General features: G+C 38.8%; 3 protein-coding genes across 3 annotated transcripts in view; all 3 read right to left on the bottom strand.

Moving 5' to 3' along the window:
* Positions 1–820: 820 nt before the first annotated feature.
* On the bottom strand, positions 821–5,839 carry cdc37 (cell division cycle 37 homolog (S. cerevisiae)). Its single transcript, XM_020610247.1, has 8 exons — positions 5,449–5,839; positions 4,843–5,124; positions 3,773–3,878; positions 3,559–3,674; positions 3,242–3,364; positions 2,515–2,697; positions 2,350–2,421; positions 821–2,171 (listed from the first exon to the last, which is right to left on the bottom strand). The coding sequence occupies exons 1-8, from the start codon at positions 5,554–5,556 to the stop codon at positions 2,031–2,033; spliced, it is 1,131 nt and encodes a 376-aa protein (XP_020465903.1). The 5' UTR covers positions 5,557–5,839; the 3' UTR covers positions 821–2,030.
* A 1,695-nt stretch (positions 5,840–7,534) lies between these two features.
* cmc4 (C-x(9)-C motif containing 4 homolog (S. cerevisiae)) lies at positions 7,535–8,655 on the bottom strand. Its single transcript, XM_020610248.1, has 3 exons — positions 8,288–8,655; positions 8,143–8,202; positions 7,535–8,052 (listed from the first exon to the last, which is right to left on the bottom strand). Exons 2-3 carry the CDS (start codon positions 8,198–8,200, stop codon positions 7,916–7,918), a joined length of 195 nt encoding a protein of 64 aa, XP_020465904.1. The 5' UTR covers positions 8,201–8,202; positions 8,288–8,655; the 3' UTR covers positions 7,535–7,915.
* A 201-nt stretch (positions 8,656–8,856) lies between these two features.
* Positions 8,857–25,536, bottom strand: part of LOC109965869 (hemicentin-1-like) — a 22,295-nt gene continuing 5,615 nt past the window's right edge. Inside the window, exons 5-22 of the mRNA XM_020610230.1 lie at positions 23,176–23,403; positions 22,804–23,067; positions 20,853–21,122; positions 20,576–20,737; positions 19,740–19,958; positions 19,343–19,582; positions 18,325–18,526; positions 17,719–17,803; positions 16,414–16,528; positions 15,341–15,616; positions 14,913–15,233; positions 14,527–14,787; positions 14,154–14,301; positions 11,423–11,580; positions 10,178–10,444; positions 9,758–10,090; positions 9,399–9,653; positions 8,857–9,314 (exon numbers count right to left, since the gene is read on the bottom strand). Of these exons, the coding sequence (XP_020465886.1) occupies positions 9,307–9,314; positions 9,399–9,653; positions 9,758–10,090; positions 10,178–10,444; positions 11,423–11,580; positions 14,154–14,301; positions 14,527–14,787; positions 14,913–15,233; positions 15,341–15,616; positions 16,414–16,528; positions 17,719–17,803; positions 18,325–18,526; positions 19,343–19,582; positions 19,740–19,958; positions 20,576–20,737; positions 20,853–21,122; positions 22,804–23,067; positions 23,176–23,403 (3,812 nt within the window). The 3' untranslated portion in view covers positions 8,857–9,306. The remainder of the gene's footprint in view (positions 9,315–9,398; positions 9,654–9,757; positions 10,091–10,177; positions 10,445–11,422; positions 11,581–14,153; positions 14,302–14,526; positions 14,788–14,912; positions 15,234–15,340; positions 15,617–16,413; positions 16,529–17,718; positions 17,804–18,324; positions 18,527–19,342; positions 19,583–19,739; positions 19,959–20,575; positions 20,738–20,852; positions 21,123–22,803; positions 23,068–23,175; positions 23,404–25,536) is intronic.

Genomic DNA, 25,536 nt, shown 5'->3' with positions numbered 1-25,536 from the left:
TACCTATACTACTTTAATTCCTACATACACACTCACTTCTTCCTTTGTTTCCAACTAACTGAACCATATTAGGCATTTCTTTCCGTTTCACTAATTAAAACTGTTCTATTAGTGTGTGTGGGTGCATGATGTTCCCCCTTTGAAGCTTTCTCATCTACATCTAATCTATTTTAATAATCTTGGAGTTTTACCGTACCAAGACTCCTTTGGGTCCACCAGTCCAGAGGAATGATAAGTAACTATGAGCCCCCTTAGCTACAGCCGTAAATCTAATGAAATTCAGTAATTTAATGGACAAGACTTATGATGTTGCATTAGTGTTTCAGTGACTCACATGGCAAATATTTGACCAGTGGTTCAGTGAACACATAGGGTGATATTCATAACTATATAAACATAACTGTGACATATAAGTATGTAAACGTATGTGTGCTATAGAATAAAACCATTCATAAGTGCATAAAATAAAAATCACCCTAACACTGTGCAAGCCAGGAACAGGCCAGGAGCCCTAGACCCCTCTAGACACCCCAAAATGATTTCTCTATATTATAGGCCTTTGGGTCTGCATAATCTAATTACTTGCAAATTTGTTAGCAGTTTCAGCCATTGAAGTTAATCTCTGACAGGCGTCCATCCTCCATCTTATGGGCCAGTCTTGTAGCGCTACTGTCTTATTTATAAAACCAGAACTGCATGTTTGTTGCTCATTTGTTAAGTGGTGTTTTATCAGATCCTTAATTTAATCAGTGTCAACTAATCAGTCTAAACCCAGTTTTAAGATGTCTGTCATTTGTTTTCAGATATAACCATGGCATTTTATTTATATGTTTCCAGACTTGCATCACACAATCTCATACAAGTTTGGAGGAAAATAAAAAAATCAGACCTTTTTTCCTCAATACAACTCCTGCAGTGTACACTTAGCAGCTCTATTTTGTGATCTATAACACAGGCATAATTCTTTTGTATAGACCTTTTTTATTTTAAGTCAAGCAAAATTCCAGCCAAGTAGTCTCACCTTCAAAATAAAAGCACTGAAAATGAAAGTATAGAACCCAAACAAATCCATCCAGGACTTTTGGTAACCTATCACACAAGCTACTAGAAGCCCATGCGAACTATCATTCTTACAACATGTATAGCGCCAAACTGAAACCAAGTTGGGTCTACGTGACCCACCAATCAACCTCTACAAAGCTCATCCTTTTAATAATGCTCATGGTTGGGCCATATAAAGCTACAATATGTGTGTGAGCAGTTATCCTCAGGACAGTTATGGACCGCTTTTTGTGTTTAACATTAGCCATCATCTTACAATGTATAATATCAAAGCACATACATCCATTTACCTTCTGGGTCACTGACTATCTCTGCAGAACAAATATGAGTAAATAATCAAATGCTTCATCATGCATGGTATTGCAGGTGAAACATTTTTTGAGATTCTCATTTCTGATCTCTAACTTTATGATCTGACGAGCAGCACCTCCTTTACACCTTCAGGTATCAGACATAACCCCACCACACTGTTCTTAAATAAATGGATATAATTCAACCTTTAGTTAAGTGGCTTTGTAGAAAATGTTGCTTTGGGGAAATAACCATCAGTATACATCATCTGCTCAAGCCCTAAAGGTCAAGCAAATGTCATACTCAGAACTGACAAAAGATTAATTATAAGCACAACCTGAAAATGTATCAAACATTTTTCAACAATACACCAACAAAATGAAGCAAGCAGGCAGGTGTGATCAAACAAACCCACTCAAATGAACAGGTGTATACTAACACTGTAAATGTAAGAATCCATTTTTAGCAGTGTTCAAACAAATAAGAGACCTACACACAAGCAGGAGTTACTGTCGCAGTGTAGTTGTATAGTTAGGTTAATCTAATCCCTCAAGCCTTAACTAAACATTTTACAAACATTTCATTGATCCTTGATTAACAAACTAGTCTTGACATAGTAGAGTTGCAATACAATAGGTAAGTACATTTGTACAAACAAATCACAGGATCACTATTGGTCATTCTTTCTTAGTTTCAGCCTGCTCCTGTTTAACCTCCTCATAGATACCATCTTCCTCTTTTTCGTCCGCTTCGCCTGCCTTGGAGTTAGGGACCCAGAGTCCTGAATCTATGCACCTCTTCATGTGAGCCTTTGCTTCCTAAATCATGGAAAAACAGTCACATTTAGTAACTTAGCAAAACAAGACAAAATACATGCAAATCACATTTCTATATCTAAAAGACTATTCCTTAGTGATTTTATTGCTCAACACACCCTTTTACTCAAAAAACACTTCTAAGAAAAATATTACTTTAGGCTTTAATAAAGGAACTTACCGTTGGATCCATTTTACTAATAACCTCTTGCAACATTTGGATGTCCTTCTCATCAAAGCATTTCTGCATCTCCTGCAATTAAAAACACACTTTGTGAGGCAATTTAAACTAAGGAGAGAAAATAAAAAGAGAGTGCTCACACTTCTTCAGAACAAAAGAACTTACAATTGGCAGGGACTCATACACTTCAACGGGATCTAGCCCTCCAGGCCCAAGACGTTTTTGTCGTTCCTCTTCCTCATACTCCTTCATGGCCTTTTCTATGCGTATTTTTGCCCTGCCACGAACCCGCTCCTTAAATGACTCCAACTCATCATTGAAAGCTTCCTGGTACTGCTGATCTGCTGTCTGCGAGGGGACACACAGAGTGGTGTTTGCCTTTATTAAAAACTTTCCCATGACCCTTTGAGGAACTCAGGAACTTAACCAGAGTTTCAACTGAAGAAGGAAGTAAATTTAGTTCTTGTACAAGTGTAACAAGAAAAGTCCCTGGTCCCACTGGCTGTACTTTCCAAGGATCAACTATTGGAACACATTAATGAGGTCAAGCGAGCTATTGAGTGAACAAGAGAGAGGGAGCACTTTTTGAGAACAAAGCAGGTGAATGAGAGGAATAATGGCAGTGACTTTCTCAAGAAAAAAAAAATTAACCAGAGAAGTTTTCATTCAGTCCAACTCAACCATTAGCATTTCACAGCAATAAAGAACAAAATTACTTTTGTTATTTCCTCATGGGTGAAAACTGAACACTGCTTTTGATCAATACTTGGAGTCATTTGCCTAATCTTCACAATTCATCACATGTAATGGAAATGCACACAGGAATGCAGGTCTTGGTTTAGTTCCTGAGTTACTGCATTCTATTTTGTAGCATTCAAGTACAGATAGTCACCTTAATCTTGGCAAAAAATTGACGAAAGCATCCGCGGGGATCCACCTTGAGGCTTTTGGCCAACTCTAAAATGAACTGCATCACAATGGTTTGATGAGCCACTTGCTCCATCAGTGCGTGTTTCTACAAAAGAAGGAAACTTTTTCACAATAATGCACATATTTCAAAATTTACAATGAGAAAATAAGTTGTGGCACAAAAAAAGAGTACCCCTGAGTGACAGTCCATAAAACTACCTTCAGTACATCTTAAAATACATACAATGTATGCATTATAAATGCTTAAAATAAAATGATTAACATTTTATTAATGTTTACCTCCTCTACTTCAAGGTCAATGCACATGATGACCAAGTAGTTGGCAGTCTCTTCACATACAAGATGAGGGTTGTCAGACAGGTACTTCTGGCTATCATCCCAACGTCGCAACATGCCTGTAGTCAAGACAGTTATGAATAATCGCTACTTTCAAATACAAATACCTTGTAACATGAAATAAATAGCAATGTTAATGAAAGTCAGTAATCCTTACCAAAATGTTTAAGCTGTTTCTCATATTTCTCGACAAAAGTTTTATGCTTTTGCTCTTTCTCTTCTTCAGTCTCATCAGTAGATTCAGGTTTGATATTCACAATGCTCTATGGATGAGAAATAGTAGACAGGATACTTAAGAGAAATAACAGACAACTAGTAGTGGCATGAAGATAAACTGTGTATTTGTATGCATCTGTATTAGGGATGGGCATTTCAACTTCAAATACTATTCGACAATTACATGAAGATCAACCACCATCATATTGCTAGCATTGTCATGTGCGCAAGGTGTGACTTTACTTCTAAGTCCCCAGTGTTCTGCAACAGTGGAAAGAACATTCACCTGGTTTTCAGCAGTATGCCACTCAGGCATTGCTTTAGTCTGAAGAACAGTGCTCTGCATCTTTCCTGTTGCTTATTTAATGGCAAGTGACTGTCACATACGACTCAGTTGTAAGTGCTGTCCATGTATACATGGTTTAAGACACCTTTTCGATACTTAAACTGCGTAGCTCACATGTATTATTATCATACAGTTTATCCAGTCGTGCTGTGACAATATACTTCAACTGAACAAATGCCATCAAACTTAGAAAATCCTCCTCTTCAACGAAGCTAATGGGTAGCATGTCCTTTGCTATCATTTTTGTGATAAGGGCTGTTGTTTGTGCTGCATATTGATAATAAAACTAGCTAGCTACAGGCTGTTGATCTGCAGACTGCACCCCATTTTCTGCTTGATGCCTCAAATTCAAATGGCTGTGCATAGTTGTTGCTTTATATGCCAACTTAACCTGGCAGAATTTGCACTGCACTTCATTTTGATTTATTTTCCCAAAGAAGTTCCACACACAATTTTTTAATGGTTGTAGTCATGTTTCTGCTGTTTGTATTTGACACTGCATTAGAGGATTGGGATATTTAAAAATGTGAAATGCATTTTGATCTGGCCATTGTGACAACAGTTGCAAAAAAAAAGGTTTGTTCACACATTGGGAAAAGCTACAATTTGAGTCACTTGGGGTGGGGGTGGTCAAATGAGTTACTTCAGTATGTAATCTGCCTTACCTTGCTGAAACCATCCTTGCTGAGGGTGTCAACATTCCATGGCATCTTCTTCTCTTCCCGGTTGTGGTCGTCCAACTTCTTCTCACACTCACGTTCCTCTTTTTTCAGCCTCTTCTCCTCAGCCTGGGCTTTACTCAGCTCAGCTTTTGCATCATCTGTTGTTGAAAGGGTCAACTCTTGTATTTTCTTCTGTGTGTCTGCCAGCTTACGGCGGCATTCAATGAGTACCTTGTTTATTTCTTCACCCTTTTTCTGAAATTCTTCCATTCGCTCCACACGTGCCTTACGTATAAATATAAGTTCAGTCAGAAACCACAGGTACAAAGGTTTTATGGCCAAGACAGTCTTTCAACTATGGTTGACTTCCACCCTCTAACACTTACCTTCTCAGACCTGGGGTTGATTACAAACAGCTACGCATTTATAAGTTATTACCTACTGGATTATTAGCATTTTGCAACTATAAGTTAACGTTATGCAGCACCAAAGTAAGCACAGGAAATTAGCTACTTGCTAACACAATAGCGTTTAACGGTTACAATGTAATCGTCACACATTTTACTAACTACAAACAACTCGAGTCACACGTGTATTAAAGGTATATACCTGGTGTCTCCATCTGAAGAGGCTGGGTGTGTCGATATTTGGATGGGTGTCATCTTCATCGTCTGACACCTCAATGTGGTCCCACACGCTGTAGTCTATCCTGGACATTATGCCAACAAGAAATTGATGCAAACACCTTTAGCTTTTACTGTGACTCGGGCTCGGCTAAGTTGATAGGCTAAACGAAGCTAACCCGAATTATAAAGTGTATAACGCAGCAACCTCGTACGTTTCAGAAATGCGTTTGTATTCAATGCAGAGGATGGCTATGTTTAGCCCAGACTGACCCGCTAAATTAAAGCTAAGAAACGCTAGCTAGCGAAACTGCTACAGAATTCTAGAAAGATTTGCTGCTGCAAATTTCCGTTTGACGTCAACACGTAAGGACGTATGGCGTCGAGAAAAAACTGACAGCGCTTTTTTCACATTGAGAAATTAAAGTTAAACTTTTTGGCATCTTTGTAAATTATGTCACTATCGCTTTTTTTCCTTTTTATTGTTATGTATTTATGTTCGCGTTTTTTCTTCGATAGAGAAGAGAATGATACGAGTGTCAACTTTTTCGTTAAACATTTAAGGTCATGATGAATATTGACCTAAATTAAAGACATTTTGTTGCACTACGTACTTACAGTTGGGGGTGGGGGTGGGGGTGTTGTGTCCAAATCTGTTGTCCTGTCAAAAGGTGTTTCCCCTAACCTGAACCTTATCCTAATCACAACTACCGATGGGGGCGCTATTAAAAACACAGTTCTAACATTTGGAAATATCTCGACCGGGGAACAGGTTTCGACACAAGAGGGGGATGGTATTTCTCTTTAAGGAATTTGCCTCCAGGGTGCAAGAGTAAAAAAAAAAAGTTTACTGTGTTTTCATGCTGTCTAATGACCATTCATGCATCTCTATCACATGAAATACTTATGAATAGCATGTGTAAATGTGAATTTAGTGGGCCAAAATTAGTTTAAAAAATCAATTTTGTGTACCTTTTCTCTGGTTTCTTGAAAGGTTTAGAGATTCTTTAATGACAATACATAATTAAACAGTTGATAGGCTAATTGTTTTAATGCATCAGTCCAGCAAACAAGGGCTTGTATTTGGGCAATAACCCCCGTTTTCCAGCTCTGTTGTACAGAAATCAGACAGAAACCCTGATTCTGGAAGAGACAAATGTACCAGTCTATCCAATTACCACAATAATACAAACCATGCTCAAAGCCAATGAAAGAAAAATATACAAATATAATAACAAAGACACCTCATTCAAGAGCAGGGCAAGCAAACAAACCTGCCACAGTGGGCGCCATTTTGCCAAAGTTTTGCCAAACTGTTTTCCCAGTACATGATGATGAGTAGCCTAATTGTGGTGACAGTTTAGTTTTGTTTTTTTTAGTTACTGCATTTTGTCCATTTCATGTCCTAATAAGCTCTGAAGAACAACAGTTTTATGTATGTCATGTTTGCAGTCTGCAAATAAACAGTAAAGTAGTTATAATCCTCTATCACAAATGCAGTGTATTTCCAAAATAATTTTTACCATATAGCTTTCCTCTGATTTGATATTTTGCAAATACAGTAAAACCTACATCCTCATGCCAGCTTACTTTGAACTGAGCAACATGGATGGCAAAGGAAAGGGATCAAGTGAAGAACAAACAAATCTTTTATGACAAAACACCACACTGATTCAAGATTAGGCAATCAAGTAGGCTAGTGCAAATTAACATGTGATATTAAATACCCACCTGTTTTCAGCTAGGTGATGTGACCTCTGCTCAGGTTTAAGATATGCAGAACTATACCGGGAATTATGCGCAGCCACCAGACTCAGTGTACTAGTAACAATAGACCTTACACTGGAATTTGTCAGCTGGTGCAACAAAGCTAACAACACAGTCAGGGAAATGTCAATCTAGCCCAGTCTGTACATGCCCATACAGTACTTAGAAAGTTATTTATATCACCTGTGTGGGTTTACCATAGTGCACATTACATCTGTCGTGTAACTGTGTAGGCTCAGCTTTCACACACAGGTATGCCTCATACTTGATAACAGGGTGCGGACACAATAACATGAAAAGCTGGAGAAAAGAAACAGTCTTTCCTTTAATAATTAGCATACTACATTTGACAGGTTAAATTAAGATATAATTTTCAACTTCATGTTGTGACTCTGCCAGAGAGGTGTGACTGTTTGACACAAGTGTAATTAATACTGGTTGCACTTCATATACAGTAGCTGTGCCCCAGTGTGCTCACGATATGTGGGTTTCTGCAGTGATATGTCAAAACGTCTGCTACGGACTGTTTAAACAGAGATCATTTAGCGTTAACCACTTAAATCACATTCTTCCAAATTCTGTAAATAATAATAACTCAATCCACTGTTGTGATACAGATATATTACACAGTCAACCTTGATACAGTGTTACTTCTGACACTTTCCATTCAAGCAGTTCACGGGGAGCTATTTGTTAGTTTTGTTCTCCGTAGGTTTTGAGTTCTTGAACCCAGAACAACAGTTCGAGTTTTCAGCATGTCTCTCACAGCACCGTCGCATCTCCTTGATCACATCCTCACACATGCTCTCCATGTATTTGTTAGCTATAGAAAAGAAACCGGGAGAGTGAAAGGATAACGTGGAGTTTGCTTTAAAACATATACTAATGTCATTCAAGTGGGTGTTTTATCTACCTTGTAAACACTTTTGAATTGCACATGCTTGTTTTTGACACGGGTCTTTTTGCGGCATGCCTGAAAGAAAACAATGACGACTTTCAGAGGTTGACCACTAATAGTAAAACATATCCGGCAATACATTGCAAAAAAGACCTCCCACCTTTGTAGATTCAGGGTAGATGACATGGACGTCAGATCCTGGATGAAATGTCGTTATAAGCTAATGCTAGCTGCTAATGCCACTTCCTCCTGTGAGGCAATGTTTTGATCACATGACGTGTTACTAGCCAATGAAATAATTAGTGATAGCGAAACAGCGACACCTGGTGGCATACAATTAACGTTTCACACGCAGTAAACGATAAATTCCATTATAAGAACCTACAAGAAGAAACAGCACAAACAAGAAAAAAGTTTCTTTGAACAGAATTTTTACCGTTTGTTTTTAGTCCAAAGGCAACTGAATGTAGGGTATAGGCTATCTCGCTGTGTGAAATAGCTTTGCTTTACTGTGTAACCAAAATGTTTTAGTATTTCTATGTTTATATAAAGTGGTAGCAGCCACACAGCACTAAGATAGATAGCCTGCTTTTATTACTATAGTATAATTAGCTAAATGTGGTCTAGACAACAATGTGAATTATACTGTTTTTATTTATTTTTATTTCAATTTTTTTTGATAAAGATAATGAATAAAAGAAACAACTAATATTTACAGTAATGAACTGCCGATCTGTTGGCTACTAGTGTTAAAGTTGCAGTATTACATTTTTATCTTACATTAACAATAATGTATTAATTATTGCTATATTAAGTGCAGCTACACATTTGTAATGTTACAAGGTAATTTCATTAAAAGAAAAATAAGTAACAAAAATATAAATTAGATATGGGATATCACATTGAAAGTATAAAAAGTTAACTATATTATAGACCAACAATCTACCACACAGAATACATTTGTTATAACACTGACAAATTAAATGGCATTTACCAAATATAGTATATTCAGGTCTTTGTCTGTATAATATCTACTTCTGGATGAAAGCAAGATCCTCATAAATATCTGTTGATGCACTGTCATTTCCATCTCAAAAGCAGCAACAGTAAAATATCCTTAAGTGAATTCTCCTTGTATGTTCGATGTGGTCATCTGATCCCATGTCAAGATCTCTTGTTTCAAATACCTAAGTAAAAGCAAAATAATATGAAAATTAGTGTGCATTGTGTGGAGACGACTTGGACCTGTGCTCTTCAAATTTCCCTTTTACCTTTGGTCTTGGCTTTGACAATAAACTGCTTGCTCTTCTTCTCCAATGTATTGGAGGCCATGCAGATGTAGGTCCCTGGGAGCAGTGAGGAGGAGGTGAGAATTGCTTCATCTTCTATCCTCTCCTGCATGGGATGGGAGGATTGCCAGCTGTACACAGGTGTGGGGTTTCCTGTGGCGGTGCAGTTTAAGGTAATTTCAACACCTACTACAAGGTCCAAAACCTCTGGTTCAGGACTGAGGAATGCTGGGGGAACTAGAGAAAAGATCAGTAGGAATTAGCTGTAGGCTACCATCACTCTTCAGTGTATTAAACATATGGGAACCCTATTTAAGATTAAAAACAGCCTCATGACTTACAGTATACAGAGGCATTAAGAGGCTCCGAGGTCACAGTAGGAGGTGGTTGTGGTCCCTCTGGTCCAAGCTCCAGCTCTGCTACACACCTGTACTGTGCTCCATTCTCTGCTTTGGTTGGCGTGATGATGAGGATGGATGATACTTGGACAGGCAAGGAAGATGTGAGGTCAGTGAAGGAATGGTTATAAACCTCAGTCAGCCCTCTGTACCATCTCAGGGTGAGGTACTGAACAGGAGCAATATTCTGAACCTCGCAGAGCAGTTGGTACTCTCTCCCTTCCACCATGGGGCCGGTGTGGTTCACAGGCCTGATGGAGACGCTATCTGGGGTTTCTAAATTAATAATACACAGGGTCCAGGTTAATCAAACAGGTTTCTGTGAGACATATACACACTCTATTAAAACAAGAGTTGACTCACTGTAGAGGACAAGGTTGAGTTTCTCTTCACATTGTGTGGGAGGTGTGAAAAACACCCCATAACAGATGGGCTCCTCTATCCAATCAATAAGACTGTCTACCTTCCACTGGACAGAAAGGTTCTGGTGAGTTTCTGCAGCACTGATGACTGAGTCCCAGCCCAGGACACGTACCGGGCGAATGGCTTCACAGCTGACTGACACTGGCTCCCCAAAGCCAACCACAACCCTGGAGGGTCTGAGGATCATGGAGCAGCCTTCACCTGACACTGATACATACAGCAGCAGTCATCATCACTATAATCAGTATAATTAACAGCACATCCTGCTTGTAGTACTTTCATATTTCATATATGTATATTGATCTTATAACTACATTGCCAATTATTTACTTTACATTATTTTGGCAAAATGTGCACTTTTATGGCATTTATCCTACATAGAAGTAGAAAGTAACCTTTTACTCAAGTACTGTTCTTAAGTAGCTTTGAGGTACAGTGTCTGTTCTTTACTTGGTTATTTTCATTTTCCACTATTTCATGCTTTGACTTACATTTTAGTGGCAAATGTTGTAGTTCATCAGTTAATCCCTTAAATTTATGTATTACTTTAGTTCCTAGTTAATTTTAAGGATCTGATTAATAAAACAGAATACAGTACAATCATAAGGCTTCATTGATCCCTGGTAGGGAATTCACAAGCTACCCAGCGATGTAGAAGGTAACACCACCTTTCCAATAACATGGTATACATTAATGTGAAATGTGCCATTCAGCATAATGAGTAATTGTACTTGTGGTCCTTTAAATATATTTTCAAGTTAATAATTTTATTTTTACACTGTGGTGTTGCTACTTTTATTTAAGTAAATGATCTGAATACCTCATCCACTACTGGTTCTACAGTTTATTCAACCTACAACAAAGAGTATAAAGTCCAACATGCAAACTTGCATTTAAAATAGCTATTTTATTTCAACCATAACTGCCCACCATCATTTTAGTTGCTGAATGTAGCATAGCCATGTAAACACAAATAGATAAAGATTTATAATACAACACCATACTAATTAGAATGAGGACTGTATTTTAAGTTAAAAACTTAGTGTTTTGCCTTGTTGCACTGATGGTCATTTTCAAATTCATCACCAACTAAAACTGCCGACATTCTTCTTTTCATCAGTTACTGCACCAAACATTATCTAATACTTTAACAAGTAAGAAAGAGCATTTTTACCACCATCTTACCTGAATAAAACATGCAAAAAATCAGAATCCATCTCAGAAAGTTGTTCTCCATGTTACTTTCTGCACTGAGCCGTCGATTAAGTGGTGAGAGAAAGAAAATTCCCACAAGAACAAGCTTGGCAACCCTGCAGGAAACTATGCTGATACAAAAGGGCCCCCTTCATCCCAGCTGACTTTGGGGGTTGGGGGTAAAAGGGAAAGTGGGAAATTTAACAGGTGGCAGGCCTGTAAAAAACACAGCCCAAACCTTTGTACTCTATTGATATTAGGATTTCAGGCCTACAAACACCACAGCAAACAGAAATAATGTACACAAACAGTGTGATTAATGCACCTATTGTCCATATTCAATATTTGGTTTACCATAGTCTAAGTCGAGCAAAATGTTGTTGACAATCTTCAATTACTGTCACTTTTGAAGTTACACCAAAACATCTTCAATACATTTAAAATAACTGAGATGCTTTACAATTCATAGTATGATCATGTTGAAGTCATAAAAGAACATCTATAGCCCAAACCTTCCTTTATTTGATAACCATTCACCCATATAAATCTGCTTGAATATGGAAATTAAACCACACTTTGGGTTTGATATAGTTTAATACTTTCTACACCACCAGGCTTAGATGTGGCCATGATACGCTTTCCAAACATCTGGTATTTTGTTGTCAAATCATGACTGGCAGCGAACAAAAGCCTGTTTTCAGTTCTGCGTAAGTGCCCGTCCCCCAATGCTTCTGAAGTCTATGCTTTGTGAAATCCCAGCAGGCAGGAGTATGGGTGTTGTGCAGCATGTAGCTTGTAAGATTCCCACTGTGACCAGAATGCTGCACAACATATCAGCCCTGACCACAACTAAGTGCAAGTGAGCAAGTAATCAGATGCTTTTTGATGTATTTCTGGAGAGCGCAGCTGGGAATCTCAGTGTGTAGCTTCCAGTACATGCTTCCCTCACTTTGAATATGCTGCTCTTTCTTCTAGTTCTCAAGAGAAATACGTTACGCCTGTGTGTCTATAATAACCTTTGTTTAAACTCTGTGACAAATTGAGCAGTATTCACTCTGCCAGATTGTTATAGCAACGCAGTCAGAGCATACATAAACAGTGCTTACTGGCAAAACCTTCAGTGAAAATGACAGGGACTGAACATAAAGGACACAGTATCAAAAAAAAATAGCTCTATATTGGCAGCCGGAGGCAGGGTAACAAATACTCTCCTTTACATTCACTTTGTTCGGTACTAATTAGTATGGCAGTTGTAAGCCACATTGAATGAGAGAGAGAAAGAGCGAGAGGTCCAAGAGGTTGACAAAAAGTGGCAGGGAAATGGCAATGAAAGACACTGGTTTGACTTTGCCTCAATCAGTATTCACCCTAAGGATCACACTGACATAGATGTGGTTCAATTTAACAACCGTATCTAAACAAGTTGCACATGCACTCAATGCTTTAACATTACTTTAAAAGTTTTTAAAGTTTGTTCAATGAAATCAGTTTTTTTTTTGTTTTTTTTTACTGGTACATCAGAAAAAAGATGCAGGATTCACTGGCACATATTCAGGTAGAGTCATCAATGGTCTTATATGACACTGAAGGCAAATCATAGAAATGGCATGGTCTGTCTTTTCAGTGCAAATGTCAGAGAGAGAGAGAGAGAGAGAGAGAGAGAGAGAGAGAGAGAGAGAGAGAGAGAGATGTACCACTCACTGTAGGTTTATATAAAAAAAATATACTGAAACATTTTTACAAAATATGAAATGATCATACACTATGCTTAAATCAGACACCAATAATGAATAATTAAAAAACCCCAAACAATAAAAACTCAGTTTACACCATTGCAGTATCAAAAGCATTCTCAAGTAATCATTGTAGTTTGATAGCAAAAATAGAAACTATACCCGAGTGGATATAAATTACATAAAAAAATACAATTTTGCCTTAAAATACTGTAAAAAGAATTGATGTTTTTGTCACTTGGGGGCAGGAGAACTCCACACTAAAATGACAAATCCTCTTTCCTGACCTATAATGGTCGTACAATGGATCAGGAAAATGCATACATGTTATGTCCATTGAGTCCAATATATCCAGCTCTGGTTTAGTTTCCACAATACAGTACATGATCTGTACAAACACCTTGAAAATATACAGTATGTTCTCTGTTCAGATTTCATCACCAACTACTCACTAACTTTGTCTGCCATTTGCATAAAGTTGGATTATTTGAACTTTTTTTCTACTACTGAACACTGGATACTGACCAGCTGTACTCTGTGTCTGTTCTCTCACTGTGCTATCAGTCACACAGACAACACACAGCAGAAACAGTACAATTAAAATAATGCGTCATGCTTGCAGAGGTATAGGAGAAATGTGATTTCTGACCCTTAGCAGGTATACACAGATTTACAGTAACCAGGCTGCTACCGTGCATGTAAATGTACTCTTTGTCTACCTATGTAATCTGTTTTTTCTAAGCAGCGTCTTCAATGGTTGGAAACTTGCTGTTTGTGGAAGTCCACTAGTAAAGACAGCGGATGGGACTATGCATTCTTTAAGCTATAGCGGCTAAGCAAAAGCAGATGTCGACCAGCTGAGCATAAACAGATCGCACCACTGGCCTTCAGAAGACGTGTAAGTGATACATTCCTCCAAGCACAAAAACTATTAATAAGCACCATTTTCACTGTAAAGCCATGCAAAACTGATTTTCAGTTTTCACCCTCATACAACGCCTGATGAGGTAGGTTGACAGCCGCCTTTGTTGAAAGAAAATGTGCCTTCAGGTGTCACAAACAACGCACCAACAATGACCAGCAGAACTGCAACACCCAAAAATCCTACAAGTATTGCTGCAAAGGTTTTTCGATTGCCTGTGGGAAAAGGGGGATTTTGTTACATTTTCATTCTCAGCTCATCTGTTCAGAATTTCTGGTTTTGCAAAAAAAAAGTTTCTCTGTAATAAAGATGAAAACAAAGCCAACAGCCATTAAAATCAGTGCAGTGGTCCTCGGGGTGACTAAAGCAAATACATTATAGGATTTCACAATGCAAACAAATAGAGTAAAACAAGCTGAGACTCAGTAAAAATTTCTTACCGGCATTCTCTGTGACAATGAAATATTTGGTCCGGATGCCCTGGGAATTAGACGCTGTGCAGTTATAATACCCTGGAAGCTGAAAGGATGGGATCAAGATGAGCTGAGTTTCACTTTGATTCATGTTCATCTGTTGTGGGTGTGGGAAACGCCATGTGTATACTGGCATCGGGTTTCCTTTAGCGGTGCAATCTAAAGTAATTTTGTTACCAGCTTTAATTTCCAGCATCTCAGTTTCAGGCTTGATAAAGGTTGGTGGGTCTGAGGATGTTTGTGATATTAAATATAGACAGAGAGAGAAAAAACAAAGAGAAATTTAAATACAATCTAAGAAAGGCAAAATATTCATTTACAACTTCAACTGTGAAGATTAGTTAAAAACTCACAGAGTACGATCATTTTATGTGACTTTGATGGCACTGCGGGAGTATCTGGTGCAGTTGGCATAAAGTGCAGCCGTGCTTCACACCAGATCTGAGTTCCATCATGATCTCTATGAGCGGTTAGAGTCACGGTAGATGACCTATTGACTGGAGTTGGTGTGGTATCATTAAATGTGCCAATATTGAATCTCTCTTTTCCTTTGTGCCAATACACATAGAGGTTTGATGCTGGTGCGACATTAGCAACGTCACACTGCATGAGATACTGTTTACCCTCCTCCATGGGGCCTGTTTGACCCGACAGAGACACGCTGTCCGGTGTTTCTGCATTAGAAAAGCCAAAATGGTTAGCAAAAACGTAGTGGTATTAAATGATCAAAAACTACTAATGGCCTGATCAGCAACTTCCGATAAAAAGAAGGGCTACTTACTGTAAACTGTGACTGGTAGGCGTTCTAAACACTGTGCATCGTTCATCATATTGATGTAGCATTTTGGTGCTATATTCCAGTCTGTTACAGAGGCTATAGTTAAGGGACAAGAAGAGACCCCTTCTATAAGGCCTGTGCCACCAGCTGTAGACTCCCAGCCCATTCCCTCTATCGGCTGGGTTAATGAGGTACAGTTGACTCTTAAGGGCTCTCCATATCTCACCACAACTTTGGAAGGTTTCATTTCAATTGGACAGTAGGTACCTGCAGACTTTCCTAGAGACACACAGTACAGTTTATAACCTACAGTACAAGCATAAATGTATAAAGCATTACACAACTGACTGAATTTTCACCCAGTTATTGTTCATGGGACAGTGCATGGGTAACACAGTCACCACTTTAAGAAAAAAAACATCTGAATTCAAATTGTGTGGGTAGAAGTGAATCATTTACTGCTTGCAATCCAATGATGTAAGATGATGTCATGGGGTAGGACTGGATAAGTCTGACTTCTTCCTACTCCATTCAAGCATGTACTAGGTATAAGCAAATTGATATTGGATTATGTGTATGTGTGTTGTCATATCAACTGTTTTTACATGCTTGAAAGAATAAATCAAATCAAATTGTCTCACAAACTCATATCATTGACATTGGGAACACTGTAAATGCATGTTTAACTGTCAAACCATTTTAGGTGTTTGCAGTTTTATCAGTAATAATATTCAAGCCAGTTAAAATTACGTTTTGGTGAGAAGAAGCAATCATACATTTCCTGTTTGCATGTCTTCTGTCTTACTGCCCTCTCGCCCATAGTGGGATTTGGGATAATAGCTTACACATAAAATCAAGTTAGGTTGATAATCTGCAAGTTGATCAAAGTTTAACCCATGGAAAGGAAACATTCACTGGTTAAACTTTGGCCCCCAGAGACAGGAAAAATAGCAATAAGACCATGAAGTATACGCAGTGGAGCATGAATAGCACAATGGGCGTAGGCCACCCTCAGCCAACATTCACACTGGCGAACCTGTAGCCTAGGTGGAAAAAAATCAGGAATGCGACTTTACCTGTGCACGCTAGAAAGCCACTGAATACGAAAAACCACAACATGATTTCACAAGTGAGCAAATCAGCAACGCTCTTAGAGCAAAGTGAAAGATCCAGTTGAAAAACAAAATCAAACTAACGAAGCTTCCCAACAGGTAAGTGCCACTATAAACAGACGAAAGTAAAACTCCGATGGTGCATTAACCTGCTGCTCGTAAACTGTCATTTTCTGCAGCGCATTGGTCAGTGGTCGGTAACCACGCCTACGGCCACACTAGAGCTAAGGTGCTTTAAATTAAATATGGAAGTTAACCTTCATTTGAAACCTTTTCAATGTCTGTAACATCTTTGGACCATGTTAGAAATAAGTGCTTTCACTTTAACATGTTATCCTTTGGAATTTGCTGTGACTGTGATCCATAAATAAGACATAGGCTTAACATAGTTAATGGACCTATATAGGAGCAGCAATTTTAAGGCCAGTATATGATGCACGTTACACACATATACCACAACAGTCGCAAAAAAAAAAAAAAAAAAAAAAAAAAAAAATTCTCCTAATTTCCAAATAGGAAGCAGTCAACTTCCTGCAATTACAACGTTTCTGACAGTACCAGAAGGCAGCATTCAAACTTGGAAAACCTGCTGGCTCCAGCAACCTCTTGAGAAGTTCAAATAAAATCAAATTGTTTATTGTCATATAAGGAAATATGTTTCCCTGCACAATGAAATTCTTTCTTTGCTGTCCACACTGAATGCCAAACAACATAATGTCTAAATATAAAATAGATGAATAACAATACAAAATAAAGGCAATTTTAAAAACAGTATGTGAAAAATATAACAGTATAATAAGAATGTATGCTACATCACCTGTATGTGCAACAGTCAGCAATGAATGTGCAATTATACATTTGCTATAGGTCTATTAAAACAGAAGAAATGTTTGTCTTATTTGGAGCAAAGATTTCATCAGGTTTGCAAATACCTGTAATATTTACAAATATTAATTCAGAGTGCATATTCAATAACAATGCAATTGTTTGGAAAACTTCATTTTTAATAATAAAATAGTTTTACACAAGTCAAAAATATTTACAGCAGTATTCATAAATACATTACAATGTGTCCTTAATATGGCAGATAGAACTTCAGCTTCACTAACTCATTTCTAACGTTTACATACCTGTTTGCAGTCCATTTTCAATACTGACTTGTTTCTCTTAAATAAATATAAGATTTTGCATTTACATAAAAGTATCCTAAATATACAGTTCTGATAGGCATAAGGCTCTAATGCCTGCAGTTAATCATAAAAAACATACAATTGTGGGCACATCCTGACACGACATGGCACAACACAGGGCCAGGCACAGAGAAGGCGCATAAAGACGAGCGCTGTCTGAGTAGCTTACAAAGAATAGTAAAGGATCAACTGGCCCAGTAAAGTATATGCACACAGTGTGCACAAACTGAGAAAATCTGGTTTGCCTTTCACACAAAAATTTATGTTGGGGGTTGCAAAATAATGACAGAGTGATCTAAGTTTCAGTGAATATATATAAAAAAGAATCAAGGACTAATAAAACCAAGGTCAACAAAAACATTCAAAATCATATTAGACTGTGCTCATAAAAAACCAAAAGTTCCTTGGCTTTTGTTTCTGTTCAGTGGAAACAGGAAAAATCCAGTAGCAAATATTAAATGTCAAGCCAAAGTAGCTAATTTTACAGATTAGATGTAAATACTATTATATGTGCTAAACTTGATGTGAGGATAACAGAGTGTATGACGGTTGGAAGAATTAAAATATTTCCAAAGATTTCAGTGTGAGCCTGCTGTCTGGGTGTTATTCAAGCTTTCAAACACTGTAGATCTGGTGGCAGGGAGATGCAGCTCAATCAGTGGTCAGCTATCAGCAGATGTACAGCTAAGACAGTCTGGTCATAGGAAACTGCATGTCCCAGCCATTGTGAGCTACGTTGCCGTTGTGGGTGCTGAGTTTGGGGTTTTTAAGGCTGTATCGCCGCATCTTTGTGTTCTTGTAGTAGATTGAGTAGATGAAGAGGAAGATGATGGAGATAGCAACAACTGTGACAGCCACAAATCCAGCTATGAGGGGCAGGTAGTCCTCTGCAATGAAATCAAATATGCAACATATTGTTGTTTAAAATTAAAAATGATCTGCTCCGTATCAAAATGTCTGTTTTGGTCTTTTCTATTCTATTACTCTGTTTCTGTCTCCAGTTCATGCAACTATTTATAGCTGAACATTTTATTCCTTAATTTCCATTTGAAACATGAGATAAACAAATATGCTCTGTGCTATCTGGACACTTGTGCACAAATGAAAATGATCAAAGAGCTGCTAATTATGTACAAACAGTTTTAACATATACATTAACCAATTCTCAGCCACAATGCTGGTCTTATTGTGAAAATGTGGAAGCCATTTTGATTACATCACTTATTATACCACAGAAAGCAACACCATGCTACTATTCCACTGGCCTTCTGCCTTTTTAAGTCTTTGTACACAGCCAGCGCTGTGTCGTACCACTCAGAAAAATCAAAAGCTGACATTGTGAACACAGTGCACAGACTAAAGCCAATGACCAACTAGCAGGCCTGTGAAATAACTCTCCCTACCAGCAGGTGGCGGTATCTGTATTGGCCATTCAGAAAGGAAAAAAAAAAGAAGACCTAGACAGTGGAAATACAAGCTGTAAACAAAGCAACTGTCATTCAACACAGCCACTATTTATACTTGATTTAATCGAGAAAATGTCTGATAAGAAGTTGCAAATGGCTCTGCTGTTCTCTTCCCTTGGTCTTTTGGAAGACGGTGAGCGTACCTCTGGGCTTCCTACTGGAGCACTTTATACATTTAAAGACAAGGTCAATTATAGATTTTCATAGAAAAATATACAAGGAGGCTTTGGTTGTTACCTTTTAAAATAACTTCAACCACATGGAAGCTGGAGCCAACTTCATTAGTGGCACTACAGTTGTAGAAACCTGCTTCAGTCACGGTGAGCATGTTTCCAGAGATATGGGGCACTTTGTCCGAGCTGTAGACCCACATGATCTTTGGAGATGGGTGACCATCGGCTTCACACGAAAGTTCCTCAGGATAACCTCTGAACACTGGCATTGTCTTTGGAAGCTTTACGGTAATGATGGGCTTATCTGTTGAAATAAGTAGATGTCTGTTATTTCAATGGAATGACAGGATAGGGTAGGGTAGAAATGTATGGAATGATGTGATAAAATATACATCACCGCTTCATTTTACAGTAACATTTTACTCATGAGTACTGAGCAGCAAATGTAAATATGATCTCACAGTTGACAGAGATGTTGAGAGGACTGGACATCATGCTTGGAGGAGGCTGTGGTCCCTCAGGTCCCAGCTCCAGCTGAGCCTCACATCTGAATTGTGTCCCACTCTGCGTCCTGTTCAGAGCGATACTGATGGTAGATGACACATTAACTGGATATTTGATCACACTGATGTCGCAGTGTGTGTTGTTCTCAGGCTGACAACCAGTAACTCGCATTGGGCCTGATGGACAAAGGAACATTTTAGTGAAAAAACAGAAAAGTAGATAGTGTTTAATTCATACAGTTTAATGTCTTACATCTGTCATTTCAAAACTTTTCTTCAATTTTAACAATCAGCAGAGGTGATGACAGCAAAGTATCACTCTCGTGGGATGCAAACATCCGATAAAACACATTTTACTTTCTGGTGTCGCAACATAAACTGACGTCTTGATTTGACAGTTACACACTACTGGTCTCATGTGCCAAACCTTTTGTTCAATATTTAATATCTAGCTGGAATGCACTGCTTGTCCGTACTGTATGCTGACGAGCACAGACTTGTGCTTTAAAAGTACCACCGCAAAAACCAAAAGGCGATTAGCTTATTTTTAGAGTATCTTAATACAAGTGCTTGCCATTGAAGCAAATAGAAAAGCAAGTGGAAAAACCAGGGATTTTTGGATGTCACATCAGGTCTGTGACAAAACATTATCACTCCAATGAAATTTCCTCACAGAACATAATTATTTCATCAGCAAACAACACCTAAGTTTGTTCATCAGCACGTCTGCTGTTTCACTATGACTGATAGATTTCCTTGGTAAGGTAGACCATGAGTAAAGAACAGTACCCCACCTCTAGTAAGTGGTTCAACTGTGTCATTCCCTAGATACCACCGCACAGCAAGGTATTGTGCTGGAGCAACATTGATAATGTCACATTGCAGCTGGAACTCTACGTCCTCCACAGTTGAGGTCACATTATCCACAGGACGGATGAAGACGCTGTCCGGTGTTTCTACAGAGGTGAGTTTCAGTGGAATGGGGGGAAAAAGGCAGAATAGTTACAAAATCTGAGAAATATATTTATAGTTTATGGCAATGAAAGTCCAAAAATGGTTATCAATACATACTGTAGAGAGTGAACTTTAAATGTTTTTGGCATGTTCCTATTCCCACAAACGTTGCAATACAAACAGGCCTCAAGTCCCAGTCTTTATAGGTGTCAACATCCCTCCAGTCTTCATTGTCAATTCTGTCGTCCTTTCTAATCTGCCAATATTTGTTTTTGACATTTGTGATGGCAGTGGATGTCACTTGGCATTTTGCAGTCTGGCTTGTGCCTTGGTATTGTATCACCATCCTGTCTGGAGATATTTGGATAGGACATTCTTGTCTGGCACCTGTGGAACATAGCATGATGGTGAGAAATGTTATTCTAGTCCAAGTCTATACACATTTCCACATCTAGTGCTGTAGAGAAAAAGCATTGACAAGCTACATCTGTAGAACAAAAGCTGTTTCTGAGGAGGCGACAGGAAAAGGCTCAGGAAGGATACACTCCTCCCTTAGGAAAAGCTGCACTTACTGGCCAACTCTTTGTGCTGGACTCTACTGTAATAACCAAATCCCAGTGAAATGCATCACACTCATTGCACGTTCATCTATTAAAAACATACAATAGTAAGCCTAACCTAGAAAGACAAGCTAATGTTTTATCACTAAAGTATAATATGGACAGGATTTGAGAGAAGACCTACAACACTACACTTCCTACACCCACAATGCTTAGTAGCAACCAGTTACGCACCAGAACGTTACTGGTTTTCCCATGGTGCTCACAAGGCATGTCACATGTAACATGAACACGACTCGTTAAATTCGCAGTAACCTCCTGTTCACATTTGAAACGCCACTGTTTTGCATTAACTCCTATTCATTTCTGCATTATTAACAAACCAAACAGCCTAATGGAGCCATTTCAATCTCCGCGGAAAATAAAACATGAGCTCTGTAACTCGGTCCCAAGAGGGTCAACTTACTCGACACTGTCCCGTTAGAAAGCAACAGCAGCTCTAAAGTCAAAAGGACTGAAAATAGACGGAGACAGTTTAAATCCTCCATTGAAATAAAGTATTTCAGAAGCTGTCGATCCGGTTCCGTCAACCTGAGCGCCCGAGCCTTCTGTCCTGTTACCCTTTGGCTACATGAGACGAGCCACCGGCGACCTGTTGACTTTTTTGGGAGAAAGCTAAGCTAAGCTATGGCTGCTCAGTGCACGACTCCAGGCTCTGCACCACGAGAGAGGAAACTAGGAAAGGAAACAGCCCTCCCCGACAACACGCGCACATAAGCTGTGTCTGTAAATGTATCTAGGAAAGTTGGACCAGCCCCCAAATCCTTAGTATTAGTGTATAACAAATGCATTGTCCTCCATTGGCAAACAGGTAACAACAACAATAACAATAATAATAATAATTATTGTTGTTGTTATCATTATTATTATTATTATTGAGTTAGTTGATCTTATAATAATAATAATAATAGTTATGTAACAGCTAGTTATGAAAGTTGGCCGAGCCCCCAAATCCTTAGTATTAGTGTATAACAAATGCATTGTCCTCCATTGGCAAATAGATAGATGGATCCAAAATAATAATAATAATGTGATTATAATGGCACCAACTCTTAAAGCATAATGTTAAATATAAAATTTTGTAGCTTAAATGTAATAAAACAAAAGTAAAAGAAGCTGCAGCCATGCTAGCAGCTCTAGGCACTGGGTGCATTACTTTGAGCTAAATACTATGTTAACATTCTCTCAATGATAATGCTAACATGCTAAAGTCTGGCAGATAGCCTATAATGTTTATCACGTTCACCATCTTAGCATAGTGTGTTACCATGTTAATATTAGCACTTAAAGTAGCCTACAGTTGAGACTGATGATTTCAGTATGGGAAGTAGCCTAATTTGTCACAATCCAGAGTGCTGGACAAACTGAAATGTTGTGCTGGTTAATAACTAGGGATCACCAAAGTTACCTCTGATCCCACATTATAGACTGCTTTATACTGACCTTACCTTTTACAGTGACTCTGGCCGTTTTAGAGACATTTCCTCTCTCGTTCGAGGCATGACACGTGTAGGAGCCATTGTTGAATGCAGTGGCATTGTGGATGAGCAGATAGGACACTCCATCTTCACTTTTTTCCACCACATTGGACATCTGGTAGTAATTCCAGAAATATTTTGGTCGTGGGTTGCCCATGGAGGAGCATTTCAACCAAAACTCAGAACCAAGCTCAACTTCAGAGTCTTCAAGCTCAACTATCTCTGATGGTGGGTCTACAGACAACAATTTAAACAATATAAGTCAGAGAAAAAGCTAATGCGTCAGTGCAATAATCACTTATGAAAATGTAAGTTTTCAAGATATTCATCAAAATAACATACATATGACATTGATCTCCAGTGTGGTGTTGACACTTGATAAATTGTTTGAGGCTGTGATCAAGTACTGCCCTGTATCACGTCTTTTTAGGTTTGCTGGAAGTTCCACCTCCTCGCCATCTCTGTACCACATTATCTCGGGTTGAGGATAGCCCTCAAATGTGCAGGTGATGTTGTGAGGACTGTACTCCAGTGCAGTGTAACTGCTAGGACACTTTAACTCTGGTCCATCTGAAAGCAAAAACACTTTACATTTAAGACTTAGAGTGGAATATTGCAGCACTTATTATGATTTATTGTATTATACTGTATTATAAATTACTTCACATTATAAAAACCTGTTAAAATTAGAACCAGCTCCACTAACTACTACAATGAAATGTGGCTAATACATAAATATATGACTAACAATGATGAAAATATAACTGATAATATAACACATTGGATTGCCTCTCAGCATAGTCAGAATACTTTTGATTCCAATACTTTAAGTATATGTTGCTAACAGTACATCTGCTGGCTACAATACTGTAATTTAGTAAGCAAGGACTGTTAACAAACCATGAATTAAAATACTTTTAAAATTGGATTTACAAATATTTCATAAAGGAAGAAATTTATTTTAACATGATTGTTACACCTCAAGGATACACAAAATAATTTTTTGATGTGAGTCATTCAATGACAACATACAGACGAGTGACAGTTTAAAGGAAAAATCTGAATACATGAGTGTTGTCTTCCAAGATGACAATACCCTCATCCACAGGTCACGAGGGGTCACTTAATGGTTTCAGGCTTATGGAAATGATGTGAATCATATGCTACGGCCTTTAAAAGCCCTTTTCCATCGGTACCGGCTCGACTCGACTCGACTCGATTTCCCTTATTTGTTTTTCCATCAATTAAATGTTGGGGATAGTACCTGGCACCTCATACTATTTCTGGTATCTCCTCCATCGAGATTCCAAGTGAGCAGAGGTGATACCAAACAGTGACATGTAAACACTGCAGACTAGCGACTTGTCACAGAAATTGGATCATCAACATGCAAGACGTCCTGGAACAAAGAAAGTGCCATTTTTAAAAGCATTATTTAATGCTAACCACTACTTTACTGTAGTTACTGTACGAACTAAAAGCAGCTACATACCATGAATCAAGAGCAGTATACCTTAGATGTCCTTCACTGTTACTGTGTCAGTTGCTGACAATGTCATGGCAGTGTATTGCAGTGTTGCTATGATAGTCAGCTACAATGAGAGGGGACCATCTGCAGTGGAAAACCAAGCACCCAGTACCAAAAGCAAGTAGAACTGAGTCGAGTCGAGTTGAGCCAGTACCAGACAATGGTAAAGCAGCTATAGTCACCAGATCTCATCCCAGCTGAACAACAATGGGCAACTTTGGACCATCGCTCTCTGCCACCATCATCAAAACACCAATGAAGAAATATCTTTTGAAAGAATGGTGTCCATCCCTCCAGTGGATTTCAGAGACTTGAAGAATCAATACCAAGGTGCATTGAAGCTGTTCACTACCCATGACCACACCTACGTGGAATTTTCTACTGATGCTGCTTGGTGACTGTTTAGGGGAAGGTTTATGGTGAATTTGCACAGCAGTCAAACATGCCGGATGCCCCATATAAAGTAGGAATAACAGCAGGAAGGGAGAGGAGAGGTACAGGAGGGTAGAAAGGAACAAAAAGGACAGAGAAGGATGGGATGGATCGGGAGGGTTTTAAGAAAAATGAAAGCACTCTGCAGCTTGAAAGCGAGAGTATTTATAGGCAGGTAGCAGGGTAAGGCATGCATTAGGACATGGTAGTGCTCCTGAACCTCCAATGTTCATCTTCATTTCACTAGTCAGGACCACATCTACATGGAACTTTGTGCTGATGCTGCTTGATGACTGGGGGAAGGATTCTGGTGAATCCGTGCAGCACTTGGGTGTGGCGACTCCCCCAAAAGACCTTCCTAACAAAAGAGCAGATTTGGACTTTATGCACATCCTGAGGGTTGATCGGATGTACTGCTGGAAGGTCCCTTGATCTTTGTGAGGTGGTCTGGTATGCCTTGCTGGCTACTGTAGTTGTTGCTCTCATCCTGAATGGGAGACTGGAGAACCGCAGTTCTCCAGTGACAGCAAACCATGTCACACTCTACAAGCCACCAAATACCTGCTGAGGGAGCAGCCAAGAAAAGCGAATGACTGTGGAGGAGGCACGCACAGAGGAGGAGCGGCTTAGGCAGGAGAATACTGTGGAAGGAGGAAGGAGGGGACAAAATAGGAAGGAACTCCAGAGTGGCAGGCAGAGCAGGAAAAGAGGGCCACAGAGCAGCAGCGCTAACTGGCCTCTGC

Source organism: Monopterus albus, unplaced genomic scaffold, assembly GCF_001952655.1.
Source record: "Monopterus albus unplaced genomic scaffold, M_albus_1.0 scaffold105.1, whole genome shotgun sequence".
Taxonomy (NCBI): domain Eukaryota; kingdom Metazoa; phylum Chordata; class Actinopteri; order Synbranchiformes; family Synbranchidae; genus Monopterus; species Monopterus albus.
Note: the sequence above shows the minus strand (reverse complement) of the source record. Positions and strands in the feature narration are given on the sequence as shown.

Excerpts from the sequence above, each read along its gene's own strand:
- cdc37 (XM_020610247.1), bottom strand. The coding sequence starts at position 5,556 with ATGTCCAGGATAGACTACAGCGTGTGGGACCACATTGAGGTGTCAGAC. Across the intron at positions 3,675-3,772 it reads GAAACAGCTTAAACATTTTG|GCATGTTGCGACGTTGGGAT; the intron begins GTAAGGATTACT and ends TCTTGACTACAG. Across the intron at positions 2,172-2,349 it reads TTAGTAAAATGGATCCAACG|GAAGCAAAGGCTCACATGAA; the intron begins GTAAGTTCCTTT and ends TCCATGATTTAG.
- cmc4 (XM_020610248.1), bottom strand. The coding sequence starts at position 8,200 with ATGCCGCAAAAAGACCCGTGTCAAAAACAAGCATGTGCAATTCAAAAG. Across the intron at positions 8,053-8,142 it reads AATTCAAAAGTGTTTACAAG|CTAACAAATACATGGAGAGC; the intron begins GTAGATAAAACA and ends TCTTTTCTATAG.